The 27,319-nt window shown below is 39.9% G+C and overlaps 2 protein-coding genes across 5 annotated transcripts in view; one reads left to right on the top strand and one right to left on the bottom strand.

Moving 5' to 3' along the window:
* LOC143284408 (WW domain-containing adapter protein with coiled-coil-like) overlaps window positions 1–17,020 on the top strand; it is a 32,058-nt gene extending 15,038 nt beyond the window's left edge. The window contains exons 11-14 of the mRNA XM_076591089.1: window positions 801–1,116; window positions 1,583–1,766; window positions 7,636–7,763; window positions 8,897–17,020. Coding sequence (XP_076447204.1) covers window positions 801–1,116; window positions 1,583–1,766; window positions 7,636–7,763; window positions 8,897–8,969 — 701 coding nt within the window. The 3' untranslated portion in view covers window positions 8,970–17,020. The remainder of the gene's footprint in view (window positions 1–800; window positions 1,117–1,582; window positions 1,767–7,635; window positions 7,764–8,896) is intronic.
* A 661-nt stretch (window positions 17,021–17,681) lies between these two features.
* Window positions 17,682–27,319, bottom strand: part of LOC143284023 (oxysterol-binding protein-related protein 3-like) — a 90,037-nt gene continuing 80,399 nt past the window's right edge. For all 4 annotated transcript variants that reach the window (XM_076590576.1, XM_076590606.1, XM_076590586.1 and 1 more), the window contains one exon: window positions 17,682–26,673. In XM_076590576.1, coding sequence (XP_076446691.1) covers window positions 26,568–26,673 — 106 coding nt within the window. In that variant the 3' untranslated portion in view covers window positions 17,682–26,567. The remainder of the gene's footprint in view (window positions 26,674–27,319) is intronic.

Genomic DNA, 27,319 nt, shown 5'->3' with positions numbered 1-27,319 from the left:
GATTACAGTTGAGTATCATCCACTTCGCAATGTGTCTTTGGGTGTGTTGCTTAAATTTCTTGACCAACACTGTGTCTGTTTCGTGGGCCTGGTTAACACTGGGATATCATTATGAAAGGACGCGTAGAGTACAGCCTTGTCACATAGTCCCAAACCAAAATGGACCTCCATAGTAACATTGCCGTCCTCCTCCATCATCAGTAATATGGGAAAAAAAAAAGGTCCTAAAGTCTGTGTCCTTTCATGCCCTGTTCTCATGGTGACCTCAGTTTCGAACCTCCTCCACTTCCATGCTTGGGAAGAGTCCTGTCAAGGTCTTCAGTGTCAGCAGAATCATGGGTGGGCTGGCGATCTTCACTCTGGGCAAGATGCTCACTCAGTCTGGTCTGCAACTAAGCCATTATTGTTGTCAGTAAGAGGGCTTAGTAGGTGGTGTCCTAAGTATGTTAAAGAACAGGCACTATTGAACACGACTGAAGTGACTCAGCAGCAGTGCCGGGCTCTTCTGATGTGTGGCCTCCTGGCAACCTAACTTAGACAGTTTCCTGCAAACTGCTGATGCTGGAATTGTGACAGAAGAACCCAGGTATGGTTGTGTATGGGGGAGCACAAAAAACCCCACTTTGATACAACATGTTTATAAGCAGAAGTGTCAGTAAAAGATCTGACTTGACATCATTTTGATATTCACCCCAAACTGATTTGAGACTTTGATTTATACAGAAACGTTGGTTAAGAACTGACTCTGCATCATTTTGATAACCCCCCCTCTCCTTCAAACTGACTTGACCTCATTGTAGTAAACCCCAAACCAGGCAACTCGCACACAGCATCGTCCAGCACGGGCACCACGTCGGCACAGCTGCAGTCGCAGCTGTCCAGCCTGGAGCAAAACATCATGCAACAGGGGGAAGCCCCGCCCATTGAGGTGCACTCCTTGTTGTCAGACTCCCCACACAACGCCCACACCTCCTGCCTGCCTCCAGGTGATGAGGGAAGAGGGCCAGATCCCGACCACCACCACCATCACCTCAGCAACAACAAAAACAACAACAACATTGAACACATCGATGGTCGTGAGAGTCCCGCCTCGGACATGAGTCCTGGTACATCGTGGTGAGTGTGGCTTTTTTTTTTCGGGGGGGGGGGGGGGGGGGGGGGGGTTCAGCTAGTTTTCCCCTTCTTTCTTTCATCTGTCCTGGTCCGTTCCTTTGTTTTTGTCCAGAAAGCTTCCCTTTTGCCATTGCTGAGATGTTAACTGGTGGCACTGGTCTACTTAGAATGGAGCTCTAGAGATAAAAAATTTTAGATACTGGGGTGGGTTTCATCTGATCATCAGGCAATGTTATCTGGCACTATGGCTTTTCTCACTGATCTTTTGTCTATTGAATGAATCACCCTTGAAATGGTCCTTTATGGGCTCCTGGGCTGTAAGCAACATAATTTGATATTAGATCTACAAGGTTCTTATTTCTTTTGTGTGTTGAAAGTAATAATTATAATGGCAGATGCCTCAACATTGATAAGAATTTCACTAATTATGTGGAGTGTGACGCTGTGAACTAGTCATGTTGTGTTCCAGTCACAGTCCAACGCCAAGTGCAGGGAGTTCCCCACCAATGCCCACCATTGGCACCAGCGCCTTGTCGGCAGCGGCACTGAAGTCACAGCAGTCTGTTGGCCTTTCCCCAGCTCTCAGCAACTACTACAATGAAAAGCTGATCGGCCATGTGCTAGGTTGGCACGGCGAGCACCTGGAAAAACAGGTAACAGATGTACCAAGTGTAACAAATGTATGATGATGTTATCATTGAAGAAAATGTGCAGCTGTACTGTTGGTGGTGTTATGCCCTATTAATATATGCCCCATTACCCCCAGGATGCTCAGCACTAATCACCCCTGAAATCCCATGCCAAGGCGAATAACTCTTACGATTTTCAATAGTGGGTAATTATAAACATTGATTAAAAATATAATTACCTTCTTTTGTTGCACATGTGTATTTTTCCTGCATTCTACACATAATGAAGTTGCAAAAGAATTTTTGATTCCAGGCTCATGTTGCTTTGTATTTACACACAAAAAATAAATGTGTCAAACTTCATGGTCAACTTTGAAAAAAAATTCTTTTAATTACAGTATGATTTTCTTTGAAATAAGTTTATCTGGTCTGCAGTGACTTCTAACACATCTTCTTTTTATTCTTTTTCTTACTCAACGTGAATTCCAACAATGAACATTCTGATTTTTATGTTCTTTTCATTTTGAGGGACGGTGTGTTTTCTTATGATGGTCAGGGAGAAAAACAACAGCAAACAAACAAAAACAAACAACAAACCTACCTCACATGTAATTTCTCCATAATGAAAAGAAAAATATAATCCATTTAACTAGCAAAATCAGGAAGATCGTGCAGAATGCCAATAAGTATCAGTTTCAGTAGCTCAAGGAGGCGTCACTGCGTTCGGACAAATCCATATACGCTACCAATAAGTATCAGTGCAATCAACGACTGACAGAATCAATTCCGACTGTCCGGCGATTGATTAACGATTTCAGAGGTCCGGCGATTGATTCACGATTTTGGAAGTCTGGTGATTGATTCACACTAAAGTACCAACTACACTCTCAATATCAGTAAAACTCAGTCAGTGGATGTCTCGGTCACTCAGTACAATCGACTTTTACAAAATTCTCACACAGAAATCATCTTCAGAATAGTTGTTCGGATTATGCTACTATGATCGACAGTCATCGAACTCATCTTGCAACTTTGAAACTTTTAAACTTGGCAAAACTTTACCAACTTTACTTTATCAGTAGTATATTCCATTGAACTAGCACTATCAGGAAGAACTAGCACTATCAGGAAGATCATGCAGAGCGCCAATAAATATCAGTGAAATCAAGACTAACTCACTGACAGTATCGATTTCGGAGGTCCAGTGTTTGATTCTTGATTTTGGAGGTCTGGCGATCGATTCACATTCAAGTGACCAACTTCACTGTCAGTGTCGCAAAACTCAGTCAGTCGATATCTAGGTCGCTCAGTTCAATCAATTTTTACAAGATTCTCATGCAAAAATCATTAAAATGGTTCAAAGTCATCTTCAGAATTGGCGTTCAGATTATGCTAAAGCTCTCGGCAGTCATCAAACTCGTCTTGCAACTTTAAAAATTCACAACTTCGTCAAAATTCAAGCAAATCGGACTCTGAAAAGTGCAAAATGCATGGCAGGAAGTGCCAAAAACAAAGCTGTGAATCTCACAAGAGTCTCGTTTATGTAAACAACAGTGGCTGCATCCATAGTAAGCACCTGTTTAGACGGTGGTACCGGGCAGGTTCAGGTGTTACACTGCAAGGCGACAGTGGGCGGGTTAGGTGTATAATGGTTAATATATGTAGCCTCTAATTGATATGTTTCAGAAGGTCCTCCTGCAAATTTGTTAGAATGGGGAGATTAACTCACTCGGGACGGATAGTTTTCTCCCTTGCTTTTCCCCACAGACGGCCCATTTGTAAGGGGTTAGAAAAAAATCACAAAAAATACAAAACACAAAGGAACAAAATGAAACTTTCAGAACAGGTTATTGACATGCTGGGTTAGTTCATGCCAAAATATGAAAGTTCCTACCTGAATATGTTTGCTATATGTGCCATGTTGAAAATACTCCAAATTTTTAGGTCAGGATCACCTTACAGTCACATACTTTCATCAGCTCCATGAACACACAGTCACAGGGGAAAAGGTCTGTATATGCACAAAATAACTTGAATAAAGTGGGTATTGCTCAGGATAAAAAATAAAAAAAAAGTAAATTACAAATGATATTATGTGCAAATGTTACAAATTGTTACACATGGGAAATTGGAAAAAAAAAAAAAAAAAAAAAAGAGCACACTGGCACACCGGATATTTCAGTCCCCAAGCACCGTCTTCCTAGTAGTCAGTGTAGTTCTGAACTGAGTGGTACAACTGGAAGCAGGTGATGGTCTTGTTGGGTTGGCAGAGTTTGTCACAGAGGGCACCCCACACTTTTTACACCAGTTGGGGGTCTGCCGAATCTGGACGTCCGGGTGTCTCCTGCTGTGAGCGCTGCACACATGACACTTCCTGTAGTTCTTCCTGCCACTGGGGATGGGTGGCAGAGGGCAGGAGAAGTGTTCATTCTGCTTGCCACTCAGTCTGGACAGTGGAGACTATTGGTGGAGCAGTAGATGGCCCAGGAACTGCAGGATCAGGTTGTGCAGCAGCTTGCTGTACAGTGACTGCCACTCCACGCTGATACCGTTCATTCAGGCTTTCCCCAACAGCGATAACAAAATTTTTCAGGGACATTCTACCCTGTTTCCTGTTTTTCAGGTAGATGTTTTACAGGATAGAAGCCTGAATGAGGGTGAGGGTGAAGAGATAGAAGAATAGCTTCTTCCACCACTTCATGGTCTTCCTGTTGAGTGGCATGTAGGACAGGAGCTGGTCACTCTTGTCCACACCAGCCATGTTCAGGATGTAGTCCTGGACAGCTGCTAGCTTGCGGAATTCCCCGCGCCGTGTGGTAACATTGATCATCAGGGTGGGATCAATTTTTGTGGTGATGACATGGACAGGTTTCTTGTCCACCCAACGAAGGACAGCAACTGCACCTGAAACAGTACAGTGGAAAATAAAGTGCTTGTACAATTGTAGTGTATTCTCTTACTTACCTCTGCTGTCTCTATCAGCCTGGAAAAAATAACACACATACTACATATATACATACATAATTATATATATATGTGTGTGTATTGTTCATTCATTACATAATCTTTTTATTTGCATTACTGAAATATTTTACAAAACAATAAATAGATACTTATTGCATTTAGAATTTCAAGCTACAATAATAATCAAAACAAACCTACCTTGTCTGTATGCCTGAACTTGGCCCCGTTGTGGTAGTGGCTGGGTCTTCAGCTGAGGAGGCATTCCCTTGCGGTTGGGTCGCACAGTCCCCACACAGTGAGTCTCACGAGCCACAAGCACCTCAGCCAGCTCCGGACAGGCATAATAATTGTCTGCATAGACAGTCCTGCCTTTGTCAAGAAGTGGTTCACAAAGCCTCATGACAACATCTACTGGGCGATTGCTCACATTAGGCTCTGCAGCAAATATTTCAAATCTGTGAACATACCCAGTCTCAGATTCACAGAGTTCATACAGCTTGATTCCCCATTTTGTAGGCTTATCCTTCATGTATACCCTAAATTTTTATTTTCCTCTCCAAGCACAGATAGCCTCATCCACACTGATGTTGTCTTGGGGAGTGTAGAGGGTACTAAACTTGTTCTGGAGATATGTGTACACTGGCCTAATTTTGTGCAGGGGATCATGTCCTTCTTGGCCAGGAGGGATGTAGTCAGCATTATTGTTCACATGGAGCATGGCCAAAATCAAAGTAAATTTGTCCCTGCTCATAACATTTGGAGCAAAGGGGCTACAGAGCATGGGTTTTGTGCTCCAGTAGTCTTTCACTTCTGGTTTATGTACCACTCCCATGTACACACAAATGGCCAGAAAACCCACCAGATCATTCACAGTCACACCATTATCTGGCCACTGCTTGAATAAACTCCTCCTCTTCAGTTCGCCTCTAGCCACAATGTTCTCTTGTGCATACCTGTTTGTCTCTGTGACAATAGAATTCAGGAGGTCTTCTGTCACAAACTGGTCGAAAAAGTCAGTGGGGGCATGGCAGTCAGCTGACATATGCAGGCCATGAGAGCCAGAGAAAGGAGGCAGAGTAGGAAAAAACCCAAGGTCTTCATGCCAGTCACGCATAAGAAAGTCAGTGAACCCTTCCACTGACATATCGCACGCAGTAATTGGCCCACTGACTCCTCTGCTCGCGGCGTGTGTTCGTCCACCTCCCTCCCCCTCTGCACTGACCTCTGAAGCTGAGTCACTGTCAGTATCTTCTTGCTGGTCACTTTCTTCACTGTAAATACTTTTATCACGTCTTCATCATCGTCATCGATGTCAGAACCTTCAGTTTGAAGCATTTCAATCACTTCAGCAGCAGTAAAACGCCGCTGTCGTGATCTACTTTGCTCCGAAACATTTCCACTCGAACTCGCCTGGGACGCCATTGTTGATACGTATACAGATTAGCTTGTCATGTGGGGTACCGAACTCAGTCGCTTGCCAGAGAGTATGTTCTCACGGAAACTCACGATGGAACTTTCCACTTGACCCTTGACACATTTGGGATGCATTTGACATGCTCCCTCAAAAGGAAAGCATGGAAAAATTTGTAAATGTTGGAAACGCTATAGCGTTCCGTTGTCCGGAACCGTGCCTTACATCACGAATGCTATAGCGTTCCGTCGTCCGGAGTGAGTTAAGAAAATCAGGAAGCATGTAAACATGTCTAATATCACAAGACAGATCTGTGGGTCTGTAAACAGTTCTCTTTTTACCAGGTCTGTAGGTCTGTGAGCAGGTCTTTAGCTCTGTAAACAGGTCTGTAGGTCTGTAAGCAGAGCAGATTTCATATCAGGATGCCATACTGAAAAGCATAAGGAAAAGTTATTGACAGAAGGCAAGTACAAGGCACTTAGATGACAGGGGGAACAATCAGACCAGGGCTTTTGTTTATTTTTTCCTTTATTAGTTGTAATTGTACTTGATACTTAGCTATTTTATGGAAGTAATACATAACCAACTCAACTGTTATAGATGATTAGCTATAATCATACAAGTAGAATTAGTTCATCTTTTTTTCTTTTTTTCTTTTCTTTTTTTCCTTAACCCCTAGGCTGCATATATGACGAGATAACTCATCAGCACAAGCATGTACACTTCACTGCCACAATGACAAGATAACTCATCATCGAAATATTCTGTCTTTTCCCTGGTTTGCATTCAGTTCGTTGACAAAAATACTGGTAGTTTAGTTTGGGGAATCTTTCTAGATTCTATTCATAGCTAAAAACAACATCTGTGTCATGAGGCAGTCCTTTATTTGAACGTTTTGGTTGGGTTACTGGCCGCAGTGTTTGCCTGACTCCTCTCCTCGCTCACTCAACAAAAACTGACTCTGTGCTCAAGACACGCGACCGCAGCGAACAAAATCAACCAAGATTGCTTTCTGTAACTGATGTTCAGAAAGAATTGAAGCCTAAATTCGAAGAAGACAGTGATGAACATTTATAGGATGATTTGATAGAAAATAAAGGAAGCAATCAAGAGAGTGGCCAGTACACTACTATAATAAGTGATGCCGGCTGTGCAGATGCAGCAGACAGAAAGTGACCGAATTATTATTGTAATGAACAAGTTGAAAATGTGACAAAAAACAAAACGCTGATTTAATTACACATACTTAACCATGACCCACTGATTTCAAAACAACAGCATGTCACTGAAAATATATAAAATGGGAAAACATCACGTGTTTTGTATTCTTTATTCATTTACCTTTCAGAAAATATACACTTGTATGGGTCTTTCTCCAATAACAAAGAGCGCATAATTTTTTTTTCATTTATACCCCTTTTTTTGTGAAAAAACCCTGGCAGATAGATTTCACTGAAATTGTATTTTCCTGGCAGCGAAAGGGTTAACATTCATGATGTGTAGAGACAATTGCTGCAGGCTGAACGGTTCCGTCAGGAGGCTTTAATGGTGGGCAGTCTTCACTGCAGTCATGTGTGTGTGGAGCTGAAGAGGGCACGATCAAGAGTCCGCACAGCTGAAATACAGTCCACAATTCATGAGCAAAGGTAATGTGGCGTGAAGGACAACAGGCTTTTGTTTACTTTTATTGCAACACACACACACACACACACACTCACTCACTCACTCACACACACACACACACACATCCACACACACACACACACACACACACACACACACACACACACACACACACTCACTCACTCACTCACTCACACACACACACACTCACATGCGTGCACATACGCACACGCATGCATGCACACTCGAACACACTGAACACAAACAGAACAAACAGTAGGTAAATTATTAGGTACATATTTCTATAAATAGAATGATAATAATTACAACACAAATAAGAATGGTAATAATAATAATAGATAGATAATAGTAATAACAATACTGATGCTGCTGTAGTATTTTTGAACAACAAAAATGGAGATGGAGAGCTTAGAAAAATTCTGAGAGAGCTCAGGAAGAGGGAGAGAGAGAAACAGACTCAGAGGCACAATGAGAGTTACACCTTTCCAGCACACATATCCCCACTTGTACCAAGCCCTTGGGCAGTGAAAGGAAGGTCCAAGCAGTTGGAGGATAACTGAGTGGTGGAAAGACACCATCTATTTATGCAGAAATCCCAACAGGGAAAGAGAGAGAGAGAGAGGAGAGCTCAGGAGGAGAGAAAGGAAATATATAGAGAGAGACGGTCAGACTGGTAGGCAGACTGAGGCCCTCCCAGTGTCCATCTCCCCCATAGTGCACAAAGGCCTTGGGCTAGTTTAGTTTAAGTGCACAAGGGCGTGCCAGAGGAGTGAGCAGTAGAAAGGCAGTTTCACCGTGTGGTCTGTTACTCAAGTGAAATAGTGGGGGTGTGGGGGGGGTGAGAAGTCCCTTCCCCAAACAGCTGGTGTGCCTGCCAATGTATATTATAGGGTTTTTTTTTTTAAATATAAAGAATGATGATGAACAGTTGTACAAAGTGATACTTATTGGCAGACCAAATTTTTCCTTATAAATTCACGAGATTGTTCTATTTTTGCATGCAAGAAGTGAATTGGTTCCATGATAATTGTTATGCATCTCTCAAGTTATACCTGAAGATTTCCTGCAACCACACTGTTTTCATTGTTTGCAAGTTGTGTATGTGTTTCCAACAGAGATATTTTGCCTGTTGCAGGTTGATGATGCTACAGCAGCACAGGACAGAGATTGAAAACCTTAAGCCTCCAACCACCTTGCTCCCATCATGACATTAAGGGTGACTTGGCTGGAGATGAAGCAGCAGTGGATAAGGGGGTGTGCGTGTGTGTGTGTGTGTGCGTGTGTGCACAACTCCAAGCCAGTAGCTCCCTCACACACTCGCTCACAGTGGACCATGGGGCTCTTTTTGTGGCCTTCCTTTCACTGGCTTTCGTTGGCCTGGGAGGGGGGGATGGCGATGTATGGTCAGTGATATTGTGCCCCAGTGGAACACGGTGTTGCATTGTCACGATGTGGAGACATATCTGTGGGCAACAGGCTTCTCTGCAGACAGGGGAGCCAGGTACTGGAGGATGGAAGCTGTGGGCAGACAAACACATTCTTCGTCAGCATACAAGGCAGGTACACTCATTTTTCAGCTGCAGGATAAATTATTGACCTATCATTGCCTACGGAGAATATATTTTTCCAATACTGACCTCTCAGTACATATGAAGAAAATGTTTATCCAATATCAACCTCTCAGCCTGTGTGAAGAATATGTTTGTTCATCGGGATGGCAGGTACCCAATACACTTGTTGACAGAAAACTAGCTCTAGACACACAGCAACATGTGTATAGTGTCTGTGAAGTGGACTGTGGGTAGGACTGTGAGTGCCTCCCCAGAACGATGTCATGATGGGGGTGTACTGGTGCCTGCTTCTCCAGTCATGGGCAGGGTGAAACCCATCACCCCACACACACATGGGTTGGGTGACACCTGTCACAGGTGTGAAGCCCAGTGACATACAGTAGGTATCTGCCAATCCATTTTTTCCACTACGGTAAACAGGAAGAGCCACCTATCTTATCCGCTGACGGGCACTAAGTTGTTGGCTGATAGCACAACCAGATGTCATTAAGAGTGGATTCATTTGGTGTTGAATAGCAAACATGAACAGGTACTTTCACTCCGAAAAGGGAAAGCAAATCTATTCAAAGTAATTAGTGTTCCCAGCAGGTGAGGGAAAATTGGAGTGGAATCAATCTGGACAATTTCTCTCTGTATCATTCATATGTTGACCTGTGAGCAAACTGATAGGCAAAATATGCTTGAAGTGGTGTGCCTTTGTAGTAGTGACAGATGTCCTGGTATTTTGCTGAAAGAACTAAGTCATAAGTTTGCTGACCATGACCTTGGTGTGGTCAATGCACACAGCAACTTCTGTATTGAGTGTCAACTACAGGCACTCAACACTTTTTTTTAGAATACATTTTGTAAAGAGAATGTTGGAGGCATGACAGATAAATCATTACATTAGCATGTGCAGGCACCTTTGATGTGATAACATGCATACAGTTTTCACACACAACATACGTCTCTGAAACCTGTGTGTTGGTCCAGAACTAATTGCAATGCTTTATGTACACTTACCAGCTATGCTTAAGACAGTATCAGCACGTCTCATTCAGGCTGATTAATGTCAGCCAAGCGAATACCATGGTGTTAATAGAGAGTAGAAGAAAAAGGATAAGACAACAATGTGGCTGTAAATTGTGTTGAGCTTGCTGGAAAAGAAGCAGTCATTCCCCATCTTGCGTACTGCTTAACTTTTGTCAGCCTGTCAGCTAATCATAGTGTCTTGTCTGAATTGCTTATGTCATGACTGGTTTCTTATTAAAAACCTGGGATTTTTGCATGATGCTGATTCTGTCTTGGCAGAAAGATAGGAAGAAAGGAATAAAATATTTCAGCATACATGCACACATACACTCTGACCCATACACATGTAGAGAGGCTATACTGGCACTGATATTTTTAGGTATAATCTGCTCTAGTGATAGTCCAAATTGCCTTCAAGAATCACATTAAGAAAAGTGACCTTTATGTAAATGTACACAAAGACCGTTTATACCCTGATGGTGGTGATCCTTCCAGTCACAAATGTCTTGTGCACACAACTCATCACCACAGCAGATCCTCACGAATCAGTAACATATGCTTGGTAATCTCTGTGCACTCTGTCTTCAAAGACCCCCCCCCCCCCCAACCCCCTTGCAGTCACCCTGAAAAATGATATCTAGCCTTGTACCCTGGACGATGTACAAGTGTGACCTTAAAGCGAAGCCTGGTGGGTTGTCCTGATCATTTTGTGCCTTCAGGTTGGGGCAGTAATGCATAGCACTATAGTTTGGGGAGGGGGGGGAGTGGGTGTTGACCCATTGTGGAACAGCACTTGTTGAAGAGAGGAGGTAGCAGGTTTCATTTCCTTCCTTCCATCCTTCCCCATAGTAATCCACCCCTCCCTATCCTCCTCGAGGATGTTACTATGGAGAAGGGACTTAACAGTTTGTAAGTTTCATTTGTACAAAATTATTATTGCACTGAAAGACTTGAAAGGTTTGACCAAAGTATTTGTAACTCCAGACCTCCATCAGAGATCAGAAAGTAGTGAAAAAAAAGTATGATAAAAAAAAAATGAATGAATGATTAGAATGAAAATAAAGTACAGTGTGAAACAAAGACATAGTTGGTTTATTACTGACATTTATTGCTTTCCCTGTTTTGGGGGAACAGTTGGTTCCTGGCTATTTTTTCATCAGTGTTGAGTGCCCTGCAGGAATGGGACGAAAACCGATGTCCTGTTTGATGTGAAGGCATCAGTGTGTCCCTGTTGACAGCATGCTGGTGGCCACATTCTGCACTGTGTGTTCAACTCGGTCTTTGGATCAGATATTTCAGGAAGTGAGGAGACTCATGGCTTGAGATTTTCTACTGGTCCTGGTGAAATTGTTGAGTTCTCAAACAACCCTGCCTTGTCTGCCTTGTAATTTATTACAACATCTCAAGGTCCTTATTTGAAATCATTAATTCACTCATTTTAGAATAGATAAAAACATTTTTTTCCTATTAGTACTTCTTTAAAATTTTAATTCCATTAGATTCCTTTAAAAGTGAGTGAAAAGAGAATGAATGCAAAGCAAAGTAACAAATTTGAGCATTTATTTTTCTATCTCAGTATTCTCAACCCATGTTTTCCATTGCAGAAAAAAAGTGGGGGGAGAGGGGGGGGGTTAATTCAGTGTGTTATTATTGAATGGCATTGGGGATTAAAAAAAAAAAAAAGAAAAAGAATAAACTTTATATCCCAATTGATTTTTATGGAATACCTTTCCGATTTTGTTACAATGTGTATGGTTTTGCCACTTGTTATGATCTACCTGTATGACATTGATGGTCATGGTGTCTGCTGTGTATATTGATGTGGTTTAATTATGTTTTTTGTCATGGCCTTACCAGGCAGTTCGTGGTGGTGTTCATGAATTTGTTGAAATGCTTTGGGCTTTGTATTGTCTGCAAAAGTGATCACTTGAACATGAAGACTGAGTTATGGAAGATCTGCAAACAAATGGGTGAAAATGTTTTCTGTCAGTCATACAACATGAGAACATGATTATAAAGATGTGTTCATCTCTCTAACATAATCAAGTAATTTATTGACATACCATCAATATTATTTATGCACACAATATGTATAACATCTGTAGATCAGCACATTGATAATATACAAAGAGTCGACTTACTTGTACACACAAAGTGAGTCTTTGTATTTACCCTGATTCATTCATTTGTGTGTGTGTGGTGAACATTGGCATTTTCTCAGCATCAGGAAGTGAATGTGCCAGGATAATTTCAATACTATCTTTCACTAGTTTCAGTCTGTCACCTTTAAGTTAATGATGAAAGTAAAAGGTCATCAATAAATCTTTCAGCATTTCTAGATATTTGGGAATTTACATTACTGCCTCCAGAGTCAAATTTTTAATGCATAATTCTTATTAGTGATGTATTTGAATTGAAGTGTCTTTTTTTTTCTTTTTCTTTTTTAATACTATGGTAAGTATTAAAACAAATGCCACCAAGATCAGGTAAAAGTGGTCTTACTGATTCAGTATAAATTTTAAGTTCTTCCCAAGATCTGAACTGAGTTACTTCAAGCAAGTAAAGTGGAGTGGATATGATTATGAGCCACTGGACTCCATGAAACACTGTGGGAAAAAGTGGAGTGGATGGCTCTGAAGAAAGCAATGATCCATCTTGCTTATAACAGACTTGTCTGTGAGCTGATGCAATATATTAGCTGTGAAACCTTCATGTTTCAGCTGACTGGCTGTGCATGTTGACGTGTTCCAAATATGATCGCTAAGTAAATGTTTCCGGTCATAAAAGATTGCATAAAGTAATATATTTTACAACACATAAAAGTTTTTTTGTTGTCTTTTTAAGCAATTATTTATTTTGCCCTGCAGGTACATGGTTATCTCTAGGACAACAGTGTGGACCTATTGAAGTGGGTTATTTGTTTGTTAATGTTGTTGATTTTTTTTTTTTTTTTTTTTTTTTTTTTTTGCTGCCCCATCGTCTGCACTGTTTCAGTTGCATTACTCCCACGCCACTCATTTTGAGTTGCCCATACACAGCCACACCCAGGTTCATCTGTCACAATCCCAGCAACAGCAGTCCACAGGGAATTATCGATGTTAGGTCGCCAGGAGGCCACGCACCAGAGGAAACTGTTTTTGCTCCTGAGTCTCTTTTGGTGGTGTTCAGTATTGTCTGTTCTGACTTGACAAACTCAGGACACTTCCTGCTGATGACAATAATTACTTTGTCACGGAGCCAGACTGAGCGTCCCTCCCAGGGTGGAAACTGCAGCCACTTCCCTCTAATGATAGTCCTCCATGAATCTGCCAACACTGATGACAGGAGTCGCCCCAAGCATGGAAGTAGAGGGGGATCAAAACTGAGGTCACCATGAAAACTGGGCATGATAAGCCACATAACTGGAACTAGTGAAGTTGTTTTTGATGTTTGTAATACTATCGGTTGTTTATTTATCTTGTTTGGGTTTTTTTTAAGGTTATTTACATTGATAATGGTATTATTATTGTAATATAACTTTATTTGTTTTTGGTATTTGTCCACCTTGTGTTGAAACATGTACCTGTTGTGTTGTAATCATGAACTATGCATTTACTTCATCACTTACCATTTATTTTATAAACCAACACATTTCAGCAGTGATTTTATTTTGAAATGTCATGGAATTGTAATTTTATGTTGTCTGGATTTTGTTGTTTTTGTTTTGTTCTTTTGTTGTTTTTTTGTTCTTTTTAGTCTCCCGCTCTTTCTGTTAAAAAGAATTAACTGTATTATGTTGTGCTATCTTTCTTTAATCCTTACTTCCTTTGTGGGCTTTTCTGGAAATAATTATACATAATGTGTATACAGATAAATGGTTTGAGGCTTGAAAATACTGTAATTTACTCTCTGGATTACTTCCGAAATCTTGTTTATCTAAGACAGTTCTTTAAAAAAAAAAAAAAAAACCTCGTGTATGTTTTTTAAGTTTGCTATTACACAGTTTTGGGGTTTTTTTTGTTTTTCTTCTTTTTGTGATACATCATTAATGCTCACTTGATGTAGTCACACAGACTTTCTGGCCTTTTATTTTTTTCACAATGGTTTCATCATTCAGGTACCAGAGTGTTTTATTTTTTCAAGGTAAGAATAAATACAAAGATATCAGTATTGGACGCTTTTAGGATACCTTAAAATTATTGCCACTCTCCTAGCACACAAATCAGATTTGTTCGTTATTTCTTTTTTACGGTGACGTGTGGTTATTTTGTAGAAATCACACATGAGATCTTGAAGACTTTGCCTCTCTTTGTTTATTGGCTCAGCACACATTTACAGGATAAAGCATAAGTGATACAGAAAGGCATACATTTTAAGGTCTCAGACAGATAGTGATTTTTTTTTTTTTTTTTTTTTTTAATCATCATTGATATGGTCTCTGCCAGAAAGGCAGTCATCAGAACCTGTGTTCAGGATGATGTGGGTGCTTCGAACGAAACAAGTGTGTATGTGTGCTTGCTTACTTTTAAGTATTCAAATAGTACAGGCATTCATATGTCCAATTGTGCGTTCAGCATTTGCAACCAAGTAGACACTTGATACTATAATACAAGTAAGGTGTGTAAGAAGTGGGTTAAGTGACAGTTAACTTACAGAAACTTCTTAGAGAAATAATGGAACATTTTTAATCTCTGAGTGAATGTTTTGACTTAAGTGCAGGAATATCAAAGACCTCAGTTTTTTGTTGTTTTTGTTTTTGGTTTGTTTGGTTTTTTTGTTAAATCATTCTATCTTATGATCTAAAGTATTAACTCTTTGTATACTAAGAAACGCTATAGTGTACATCTTGCAGCACAACGCTATAGCATACCACAAGTTTAAAAATTCGTAATTCATTGGTTAATGGTTTTGAGCGAAACTAAAAGACACAGCTCTGTTCTGCAGTCACCCAAAAGTGCACCTGTACTTTATTTGTGGCTGAAAATGCTTTTGAGTACAATACATGCGAGCGTACAGTCACCCTTCTCGCACTAGCGTTCAAGATGGTATCTCCGTCAACTTTGGCAAGTACTGTGGCTCAAAGTCAAATGCAGACTGATTCTGTTGTGGATATCCACTGTGCATACGCATTTGCCCATTTGATTGCTACAATTAGGAAGTGTCTGTGGTTACAAAAGACCACATCTGTAAAATTTCTGTTGTATGAGAAAAACTAACCCCCATTTCAGTTGTGAAAAACCGATTTTTTTCAAAATATGAAAAATCAGTCAAAAATATAAGTGAGGGCTTTGAAGCTTTGCCAAATATTAGTCCATTCTATTCTTTATATTATCACAAAATTTCACAACTGTGTGTAATTGCATTCTTTTTAGATATTTTTCTTGTAACATAAACAAACGCCCAGTACAGATAATGAAGGAAGTCATTGGGCAGTATAGAATGAGTTAATGATGACTAACAGAAGTGACAAACTGTATGTGACAGAAAATTAAAGCAAAGAGCTTTAAAGAGTGTTTTGGACACTGATATCCCTCTTTGGTAGGAGCATTCACTCACATTCACGACATAACTTTCTGTGGCATAGATGTTTGTTTTTCCTGAGGTAGAGGCAACTGAGTTATTATTAAAAACTCTTCATTTTTTAAGACAAGAAAACTGTGCAAGTATCTGTGTCATACATCTAGAGGTGTATTCGTTGACTTTAAAAAGATGGATTATCACATGGTGACAAAAATACAGAGATGCACAGTGCATTTTGTATTGATGACAAACATTTATTGAATAGTTCTGATATATGGGCAGTGTATCTGGAGCTTATTTTAGAATTTCAAATTACTACTGAGGCATATTCTTGCTGTTGCATAACAAACTTGAAATTAATCAGATTTTATGTTCTTGAGATCTGTGAGAGTTCAGTTATATTGGAGTATAAGAGCAAACTGAAGTTACATAATCACTGCTAGCATGTGATTGCCTTCTTTTTCCTCTGTGCTCTGTAGTTGCAGTAATTCCCATGCCCATTAATGGCATGAAGTAGAATAACTTTTTATCTGAAATTGTCATGGCTGCGTAGATGCCTGATGCCAAAATAGTCACTAGATAGGGTTGGGTTTGGGGAAGTTTTTGTACCTTTCAGATTCGGAAACTTGATTGAAGTGTCGTCAGGAAGATCGATGTGAACATGATGTGTGAACAGTGTATGTATGTGTGTATGTATGTATGCATCTGTGATGAAATAACAGGAATAAACCTTATTGTGCGTGTGCGCAGGAGTGCTTTTGGTTGCGATATTTATAACGAGTGTTACGGTTTTAAGTTTGTGCGTATTTGAGCAGGGTCTTTTTGTGAGTTTACTGTCAAGTAGAGTACGGTGTTTTGTCCCCTCCCCTTCTCCTTCTCCTGTTCTCCAGGAGCCAGTTGCATTGCTCGGACGGAAGAGCCTAGTATGGTCGTAACCCGCTACTTACTTTGTGTAGTATGGCACTGACCAATGGTATAGTTCAGTCAGCGTAGGCATTTAGTCACGTGTAACTGTCAAAAAGTTAGAACCAAGCAATGCAACTGGCACCTTCTCCCTCTCAGGCTTCCTGCACTCTCTCTCTCTCTCTCTCCGCTGGCTGTTTTATTAATATTTTCTCTATTGTGGATTATCTTTATGAAGTAGGGTGATACAAGAAGTGGACGGCCTTAATTTGTGTGATTGTCATGTTCTATGAAACTTTGCCTGCTTTAAAATCAATGTTGAAGTTGATACCTCCAGAAAAACAATTTCTTACTGGCTTCTCACTTTCTGATAAGAGTGAGGAATAGCACTCTTAAGATGTCTGTCTGCCTGCTTGCCTGTGTGCACATGTATGAATTTGTATACAATTTATCTAAAACTAATAGTAATAGGAAAGTAACTTTAAAAATTAATTTTGTGTTTTCTGAACTGCATTTTTTTTTTTTATCACAAGAATCAAGTTTCTCTTTTAAAAGGAAAGAAAAATTGCCAATAGCATTCAGCTGAGGGCACCTTTTGCTGAATCTGGCTTTCAAACCAAATGCAGGAATGAGAAATATAAAAATATTGATCACAGCTCTTGGAGAATTATTTTTTAACTTAAAAGGAGGGAAATGGCAGGTGAAAAAAAGTGTGAGGATATGATTTAAAACAGGAAATACATAAATAGCAATTCCTGTTCTGTATTGCGCATCGATACAGAATGATCTGGCAGATTCACAAAATAGTATGGCAGACAAGGTCAGGAACAGTTTTGTGGAGAAAAAGTGGGTGGGGTCCCAACAACCTTTCGTACATCTCACACACACACACACACACCGACAATCATTCCAACAAACAAAACAAAAAAGACAGCAAACTATCAGTATTATTTATTGCAATCATCTTCTACTTAAACATTCCATGGTTACCAGACTTAATCCCAATATATTTATGAATATAATACAAAGACAGACTTAAAGCCATGTGTTGTGATAACACAAGTGCTGGGCAGACAACTCTCACCAGTGCTAATTCACCTTTCTACACGGCTTGTGACAATTTAGACTTCATACATAACTTTCAGGAAAAAAAAAAATGTGTGTGTCATCGTCTGCAAAAGATCTCAAAGCAAAACATACGCATGTAAAACTTCAAAACTTCAAAAGTATGATTCACCTGACCATCCAAAACATGGCTGAAAACAATCCCACCCATCATGCAAAGCCAAGCTGGAAACTGACAGAAACCTACCCAATTCCAAGAACAATGTCAGTGTGCTTGCCTCATGTAGACTATCAACAACTAAACTGAGCAAAAGCAAGTGAAAGACAGATGGAAACTAAGAAGGGTTTCTTCTTCATTTTGCTTATAGGTGACGGGGCCATATCGGGACTGTCAAGCCATACAAATGCTGAACCATGTCAACACAAAACTGTTATATCTTCAACAACCAAAAAGAAAAGGAAAGAAACAAATAACCATGACAAAGTCACAAAACACTCTTCAGGACAGTATCCTATTTAGACCAGGCCATGCTGAGGATGTCAACCCTTCCAAATTAAGTTATCATCCCCAGATTATAAAAACTCATAAAAAAGGATTTAAAAAAAACACTAAACTTATAGCCAAACAAAAAATGCATGAAGATGGCCATATTGGCAAATAACACTGGATAAATGGACAGCTAGTGCTCATCCAAGTGTTGACAATTTCACTACTTAGTCGCCAGAGCAAAAAGCATATATAGTACATCATAGACTGTGGAACACTGAAAAAAGTGTCGAGGCTTGCTCAAAAAAAGGGGGAATGGACTAGAAAGGTAGAAAATGAGACAACTGTGAAGGAAGAAAAAAGGAAATTTCTAGCACAGAATTTGCAGAAGGTGGGGATGCTGTTTATACTAAAAGACCCTTGGCATCTCCAAGGAAAAATTAAGAAGGGGACCATACCCGTAAATGAAATCTACCTGTGCATGTGCTTCATCATGTCATTGGCATACATGCATTAGAGTGAATCAAATCCAGTGAGGTGAACTGAAATGAAGAACATGGCATGAAAACTGGATCTGACAACAATCTGCTGTATAATTTCCTTAAGTGGGGTTGACACATGGAGACAGAAGTATTTGGAACCTTAGGACTTTTTCTTTTTTCATAGAAATAGTACTGACCAGCCATGACTAAATGGCAGAAAGGAAACAGAGCTGCACTCACTATTCAATGTTTGAAGCAATTATGACAGGGTTCAAGAGGAAGTCTGAATAATATGTTTTAAGTCAAAATCATAAAACTTGGCAGTGATCTTTGGAATACGATTTTTTTTTTTTTAATGATACACATCACATACATTACACAAAACTCCAGAGTAAAAGCAGATTGGATCTAAAACAATGCACACAAAAATGTAAACAAGACCAATAAAATCTTGTGCTTTGCACAATAAGTAAATCACATCTTTTTGCCAACAAGAACCATCTTGTCCATTCATCATCATAAAAATTACTTTATTCTTCGTGACCACAAGATCTGCAAACATGCACTTTCTAGCATAAGACTGGTGTTGCTGAACCAATGCCTGACGCAGCAAATAGTTTTGTGGATTCCTGGTTAAGGCGGTCAGCTCATTCCTGTGATGCTGGCAGAGTTGTACAAACAGCAAACCTGACAGCATTAAGTCTGCACACTTGTGTAAGCAGCACACCAAATCAAAATCTTCCACTTTTTGTTGCTGTCTCATCTTGATATGTTTCACTGCTTTCTAAACTTGAGGAAAGATTTTACATAAAAGCCACACATCAGGCAAATTTGTCGTTAATGAAGCCTCACATCTAACAACTTTAAATCTGACTGGGTCCAGCTGGTAATGCAGTAGACTTCATTTGTAAAGATCGTTTCCTACCCTCTCTCATGAAAATAATAAGAAACCTTAAAAGATATGTAAAATAATAACATCTGAACACAATGATTTCTAACTTAAATGCAGTAAATGAGTCAAGATAAACTATAACAAAAATGGATTCAACAGTTGTAAACCAATACAAAAGCAAGCACAGTGTGGTTCAACTCGAGATTATGAGGAGTTCAGTGCAAAAAGTGGCAATATATGAGAGCACTGTGTGACAGTGTTGTGAGGGGAGGGTGGAACATGGAACCAGGAGAATGTCATGCAGAACAGCAGTGACTTCACAGTCATTTACACACATGCTGCTTTCCTTGCGAACAATGTCTGCGTTACTAGGGAAACTTTAAAAAAAAAAAAAAAAAAAAAAACCTGTTCAACAAAACTGATAAAGGTTATGACACTCTTGAAACCCTATTGTGAATACATGCAAGCATAAAATTCTGCTACAAACATCTACCCCCCCACCCCACCACAGAAAAGTTTAATTCCAATCAATTTTGTGTTCATCACAAGGCTGTTGTATCTACTTGATTTTCCTTAGGCTGAATGGAAAAAGAGTATGATCCTTTCCCATGAAAGTCTTCAGACTGAGGGTCAGGAAAACTGTCTGCTACAGTCTGTTGGGTTACTATGAGAGGTTTTCCACTAAACAGCAGCATCAGCATTGATAGCAACACCCAATACGTGTACAAAAAAACATAACTTTCACTGGCTGTAAACATGAGAGCAAAGGTGACATGGATCCTCATGTCCAAGTATGCCATTCCTTTCAGTGCAGGCACTGCATAAATTACTGAACATCACAATTCAAAGTTCTAGACTTCATCAATTCTAAAAACTTCATCAATATCTAAAAACTTTTCTCTTTTTTTTTAATCTAAAAAAAAAAGGAATATGTCAGTAGATGTGTCTCATGACCAATACAAAGCTAGAAACAGCTGTATGGAAGATTCTTTTTATTGGGGAAAAAAAAGGGGGGGGGGGGGAGAGACATTGCACATTTCAGAACCTTCCAACTCACCAATGACTTTCCCACTGCAGTAATTGTCACGTTCAATGAAACAGAATCTCGGATCCTTTCTTTTTTTGTAAGATTGAAATCAAAACAGATCATATCACTAAGATGGTTTTTAGCACAGATATGTACAACACTGTTCAGCTAAAACACAATGAAAGAAGATCATAACCTGGGACAGTCATAAAGTCATGACAAACAATGAAAGGAGAAGTCGAGCTGACAGCCAACATCACACAACACCAGACCATGGACACAGTGAGTTTCCTTCAACAGTTTCCCCACTCATCACACCTCAGCCTTTTTCACTGGATACTGCTGGCGTCACTGCTCACCCACCTACCAATGCAATCTTTCTTTTCTAATCAATCCCTCTGACAAATTCTGAACGCAAGACGAGTCAGATGTGTCCGGACTACAGAAAGAAGAAAACCAATAACCAGGTATGTCAAGATTTCACATTTTCAAGGAGACCATGGGCCAATCTGTGACCTCATTGCAGCCAACACCAATCCAGGCATACAAGGCTGGAGAAATGAGGTTCTGTGGAGTGTGTAGTGTGCAAATGTTTAGGAAGACCATAACTGGAAAGGGAGACCTGCATGTTTTTGGAGTGTTACACTTTTTTTTTTAATTATTATATCACCCACAAGCTGAGAACTACGAACAACAGCCTGCAAAATGTGCAAAACTGTGATGACTGTGTGTACAGAAAGACGTCTAAAACCACCGTGACCATTGTGTGTTCACAGCTTTGTCTGAAACCAATGTGACCACTAAGTGTCTGAAACCAATGTGATCATTGCATGTTCACTGTTAAGTCTGGAATCAATGTGATCATTGCAAGTTCACAGCTAAGTCTGAAACCAATGTGACCATCGAGTGTCCACAGCAAAGTCTGAAACCACTGTGATCATTCTAGGTGTGTTCACAACTACCTCTGTGTCCACTGTGTGCGTGTGTGCTCACAGTTACCTCCAACAGGATGGGAAACAACAATGGGTCAACCTTCAGCTTGTCTGTACAGGTGCACCACACCAATCCTTACTGCATCAGATGAAAAATGAAAAACAACAAAAGACCACAATCACCTGAAGGCAACAAGAGCAGCTCCCAGCACCACCGGTGGACTAGCAATCAAGAGAGCAGTAACAGGGGAACATAACACAGACAGGTGGTCATCAACACAATCAAGCAGCTGAAAGACTCAAGTAGTACTGTTGAAGAAAAATCCACTCCCCAAATCAACCAGAAACCCCTCTGTGATACAACATTCGTAGGAGAAAGTGTGAGAAAAAAAACACTTGACAAACGTTAGTGCAGACATGCCTATCCCTGAATCTATCAACACTACAGCCTACAAAAATCTGAAACGAACCAAATTTATCAGTAACACCATGTAACATTCGATCGTAGTCATGAAACAGCACATATATTGACAAAAAAAGAAAGAGCTATGAGCTTATCGCACAGCTGTACACAAACACTCGCGCTGATTTTGCCTTATGCAGTGTACTGCACACATCCTCTTTAGTGTAGTTCTCATTCGCATTCCTCCTTATGAACTTTAAAGGTTTACAGATTCATATTGTGGCTTTTCTAAATTTCTGGTTCTGATAACACACTGAAGCGCTGGTCTATGCTACCATTGTGATCATCGTAAGAAATCAACTGTGCGCAGTTGTTGTTTTTTCCAGAACAGCAACATTTTTTTTGGTCTCACGGTAATATTTTTGTTGGTTTTCCTGAACATATATGGACAAATCATGATGGTACACATGTCTGTCTGTGCAATCACTGACTGAGAAAACATTTCTACATGGGTATTCCTCATCCAGCAGCTTGGCTGAAGGAAGCAGCTGAACACAATGAAACAATTCAATCAACACTGCATACAATATACACTGAGGTACAGTTAACACCTGAATCAGCTGTGTGAAATGTTCTGTTACACACGAATACAGGAACAAAGCAGGAATCAAAATTAAGTAGATGACGTGCACACACACACACTCACACACACGCACACACAAATGTTCATTCACAGTAGTTTTGTTCTCCAATGCCAGCATTATCATAAACACAGCTGGCAAATCAGCATAGAACTTTACCAACATGTCAACAGTGTTCAACAGGAAAATAAGAAAAATAATACACTTGCATGTGCACATGAACATGTATGCACGCGCACACGCGCGCACGCACACACACACACAACAGATGCAACATCTCCATCACCATATCAAACCAGTATGACCAAGCCCAGAAATAAACTCAAACTTTTCTCCATAAACTCATCTGTTGAACATAGAGTGGAACAGATGACCTGCTTTTTTTCCAGCACAGAATTAAGCTGATGACTGGAGTCAACTGTTACATTTACTGAGAAAAACTAAAAGTAGGAAAACCAAGGTTTCTTTCTCTGTCTTATTACTGTGCAGTCTAGATTTCTGACAATTTTCTTCACATGAAGATAACATTTTTCAATATACTTTCTTTTCAAAATGTTCTTCAATGTCACATGTTATTGTACAATAATATAATCCAAAGGAATGTCATGAAAGGAAAGCACACACACTCACACCCTTACACACATACATCAGATAAAAAGATCCCAACAATTTTTTGCAGCATATTATACCATATAACCTTATCTACTACCATGCATACACGAATACACAAAGCATAAAATGCAAGCTCTGTAAAAAAAAAAAAAATAATAATAATAATAATAAATGAAAAATTAAAAAAAAGTGGAGGCTGAGGAAGGAAAAAACTAAACGTCTGAAGACTTGACATTGGGTGTTGGGTGTATTCTGAAGCAGTTCATCAGAATGATGTCACCATTGGTGAGACATTGAAAGAGTTGAATAATTCAATCATTACCATCTCAACCCCAGGTCATTTATATCCCTGGTAGATAGCAAAATTCACAATGTGAACACTTACCCATCCATAGCACAACTTGATTTCCAGACGTAAAATGAAAGTCAAGCACATTTTTTTACAGTTTTATACGGAAAATGCCAGACATAGTATGAAGTTAATGAACCAAAATCTGACAGTTGTTGAATAGGTAAAACTAACGTAGAGTGTAGCCCATAATTTGTCCTCTTAACATCTTCAAAAAAAAGTGTCTGCTGTTGAGTATGTACAAAGAAGAACTGATATGTTGGGTACATAATTGTGCCATCTTTCAAGAAGAATATTTACAAATCAAATGATAACAATGAATATCCTGTTAATGAATATATCCCTGATCCTGAGTGCAGGTTTTAGCTACGGTCTTTTCTCACTGTCTGTAGAGTTCTTTGTTAACTACTTGCAGAGTCCTGTAACATCCATGCAGAGTGATGATACTCTTCCACAGTACACGAACCATTTGCTGTAACTTCTGATAATGCATAAATATGTGTACCCCATGCATTGAAAATGAAAAGGATGAATTGAATCTTCATCAAGCAGGTCTCGGGGACACTCTAAAATGTCTACAACATAGTGTAAATAGTGTATCAGAGCTTCGGTCTGACGCTAGGATCTTCTGCTACAAACTGTTTCCCTTTGCTGACCTGAAGCGCCCCTTCCCTCCCTTCCCCATATTCCCTTCTCTTCATCAGTTTCCAACAAAGTGCAAGCAATATGCTTCTGTCTGACAGCATGGCTGATAAGTGGAGGAAAAAGAAAGCAAGATGAAGCTGCTGATATTGAGACAGTAAACTGATTGACTGATTGATTGCTATGGATACTTATATATCGCCTATCCTTGGTCGGAGACCAAGCTCTAAATAAGTCAACACCACTGTGTTCAACTCTAACTGACAGTGAAGAAGCCTCAAGCCAGAACACTGGTGTTATACACTTCATCTTGGGAAAAAAAGATTCCTTTTGACAAATCTACCATGGCTAAAAGCATGTTGTGTGTACACAGCAGCAAACATTTTCACAAGTCGTTCACAATGACCCTCTAAAGATGGTCTGGAACTCCCTATGATTATGGTAAAAAGAAGTCCCTAACTTTCCTTGTGAAGCATGCAGAACTCCCTAACTACAGTACAAAACTGTGCTACAGAAATGGTTCATTATTATCATCATTTCATTGTCATAATGGGATACCACTTGCACTGATCTGGTCTGCGTCCACACATGGTTATGTCACTGACAATTCTTGTAATAACATGCTTCAATTTTTTCCACAGCAAAACAGAAACTATCCTTCCACCTTTCTGAAGTGGTTGTTTTCTTGGGAACACTGAAGAAACTCTATACGATTGAATGCATTCCATACCAGTAATCACTTACTTTGGATACAATATTCTTTAAGATCCCCACACAAACAAAATGTGGATACACCCATGTTTAACCGAAAAGGTATTCTGATAAAAACAAGGTTTATAATCAATAACATTAAGAGTGATTTTCCTCAAACACCCAAACAGTTTGAATGAGTGATTTTCCTCAAACACCCACACACATTTGCAAACACACACAGCAGGATATATCATATCAAAAAAGAAAAAAAAAAAAGGTTTGTTCAGTATGGTGTATTACAGAAATAATGTATATGCACCAAGCACACATGCAACATTTCCCCCTACACACATTGTAGTGTGATTCAGGCAAAGAAATTACTTTTAATGCACATGTTTTTGTTTAAAAAAAACAAACAAAAAAAACCAGCTGAAGCTAAAGCCTCACATATCAAACAAGATATGTCAAACACAAAGGCTGCTCCATTTCTACAATGCAGCCAGACCATTCCTGACATTGTATCTGGAAGCTTCAGTTTCATGTGGATCATGGTTCTGCAAGCCCTGGACAAACGAAAATCATACGCATCTTCACACCTATAAAAACAGGTAGACTGGTGCGACAATGTTCATGCTGATGTTCCTTCCTTCTTGCCATTTCTTTTCTACAAAAAGTGTTATTTACGCTGTTGGACTTGGCCAACTGCTAAGTGCATGCAATAAGCACAACGTCCACTACGGGCAAAGTGATGATTCCAAAACCATGAGGCAACGTCTGAGGAGGCGTGAACGATAGGGTCGGCACTGTTCAGCATGATGATTCACAGAATGTTTTTCGGGGGGGAAAAAAGTCAGATCTAATCTTAAAAAAATGGATTCATTTTTATAAAAACGTCATTTCCAATAAAAATAATTTCATTTCTACATATTGAAAAACAGAAGTCATTGCTAATAAAAGTCATTTCATATCTAAATAAAAAATAAAAAAATTAAAAAGAAAAGGACTCAAGTTATTTTTAATAAAATTCGTTTCACTTCTATTGAAAAAAAAAAAGATCATTTCAAACGACAGTCAAGTGCACACGAAGGGTCAACACAGCACATGTTCAGGCCACTGTCGGCACTAACACCACCACCTGTCAGTCGGTCGGGCCACCTTGCACAATGACACATGGACACAGTAATGGAAGACACAGCGTTGAGATTCTGACAGAAAACTCTCCCTGCTTCCTGTCAGCATCACCTTTGTCCTACAACCCCTCCCTCCCTCCCTCAGCTGTCCTAGGGAGCAATCCCTCCCCCCCACCCCCATTCCGGCTGTACTGGGGACTGCCTGTTCTCACAGACACAACACACATTGTCTGTCCTCCTCCTCTGTGTGTGTGTGTGTGTGTGTGTGTGTGTGTGTGTGTGTGTGTTTGTGTGTGTGTCTGTGTGTGTGTGTGTGTATGTGTGTCTGTGTGTGTGTGAGTGTTGTGTGTGTGTGTGTGTGTGTGTGTGTGTGTGTGTGTGTGTGTGTGTGTGCACAGCACTGCACGCTCACAAGTTCCTGACACATGTTTCGTGTGTCTGAAGCCAGTCTCAGTACAGCACCATCATCAGAAGATCTTCACAAAAGACATCTTGCTGAAGCCTGGGTCTTTCCTCGCCTCCCAGTACTTTCCGTTGTAGTCATACAACTCTTTGCCACCTGACGTCTTTTTGCTGGAAAAAACAACAACAGCAAAACACAAGTTTTTAACAGAATCGAAACAAGGCCATGGACAGAAATATCAATATGACGCAGTGCTTATACGGCATACTTACATTAATATGAATATATGAACAAACCAGATTTATATCAGTCATGTGACAATGTCCACACTTACATTGTGTGTTCATCTCACCACAGACACACACACACACACACACACACACACAGAAAGAGAGAAATAACACACACAAAAATTAAATGCCTGCACAACTTTAAAAAATTTGTTTCAATAACTGACCGACCTAGTAATACCAATAATTCTGCTGAGGTTCACTGAGATCGCAGGCTCAATGACAATATTCCCAGTGCTTCCTTTCATGATATGTGTATTGCATTACTTAACTATACCAGGGGGGTAGAGACAAGCTCAATGTGATCAACGAATCTCAAGGACATTTTCACAGATGCAGTCCAGATGTGGACGGCAATCACCAAAGTAACTCTCAACAACACATCTGTTGTGGATTGGATGACCTGCATGTGTGTGTGCATGTATGTGTGTCTGTGTGTGTGTGTGTGTGTGTGTGCGTGTCAAGTCAAAATGATCTTTATTGAGGGTAAAAGAATAAGCTTGTATAGCTTTTTTTCATCCTGCCC

Source organism: Babylonia areolata, chromosome 1 (assembly GCF_041734735.1).
Source record: "Babylonia areolata isolate BAREFJ2019XMU chromosome 1, ASM4173473v1, whole genome shotgun sequence".
NCBI lineage: Eukaryota > Metazoa > Mollusca > Gastropoda > Neogastropoda > Buccinidae > Babylonia > Babylonia areolata.
Note: the sequence above shows the minus strand (reverse complement) of the source record. Positions and strands in the feature narration are given on the sequence as shown.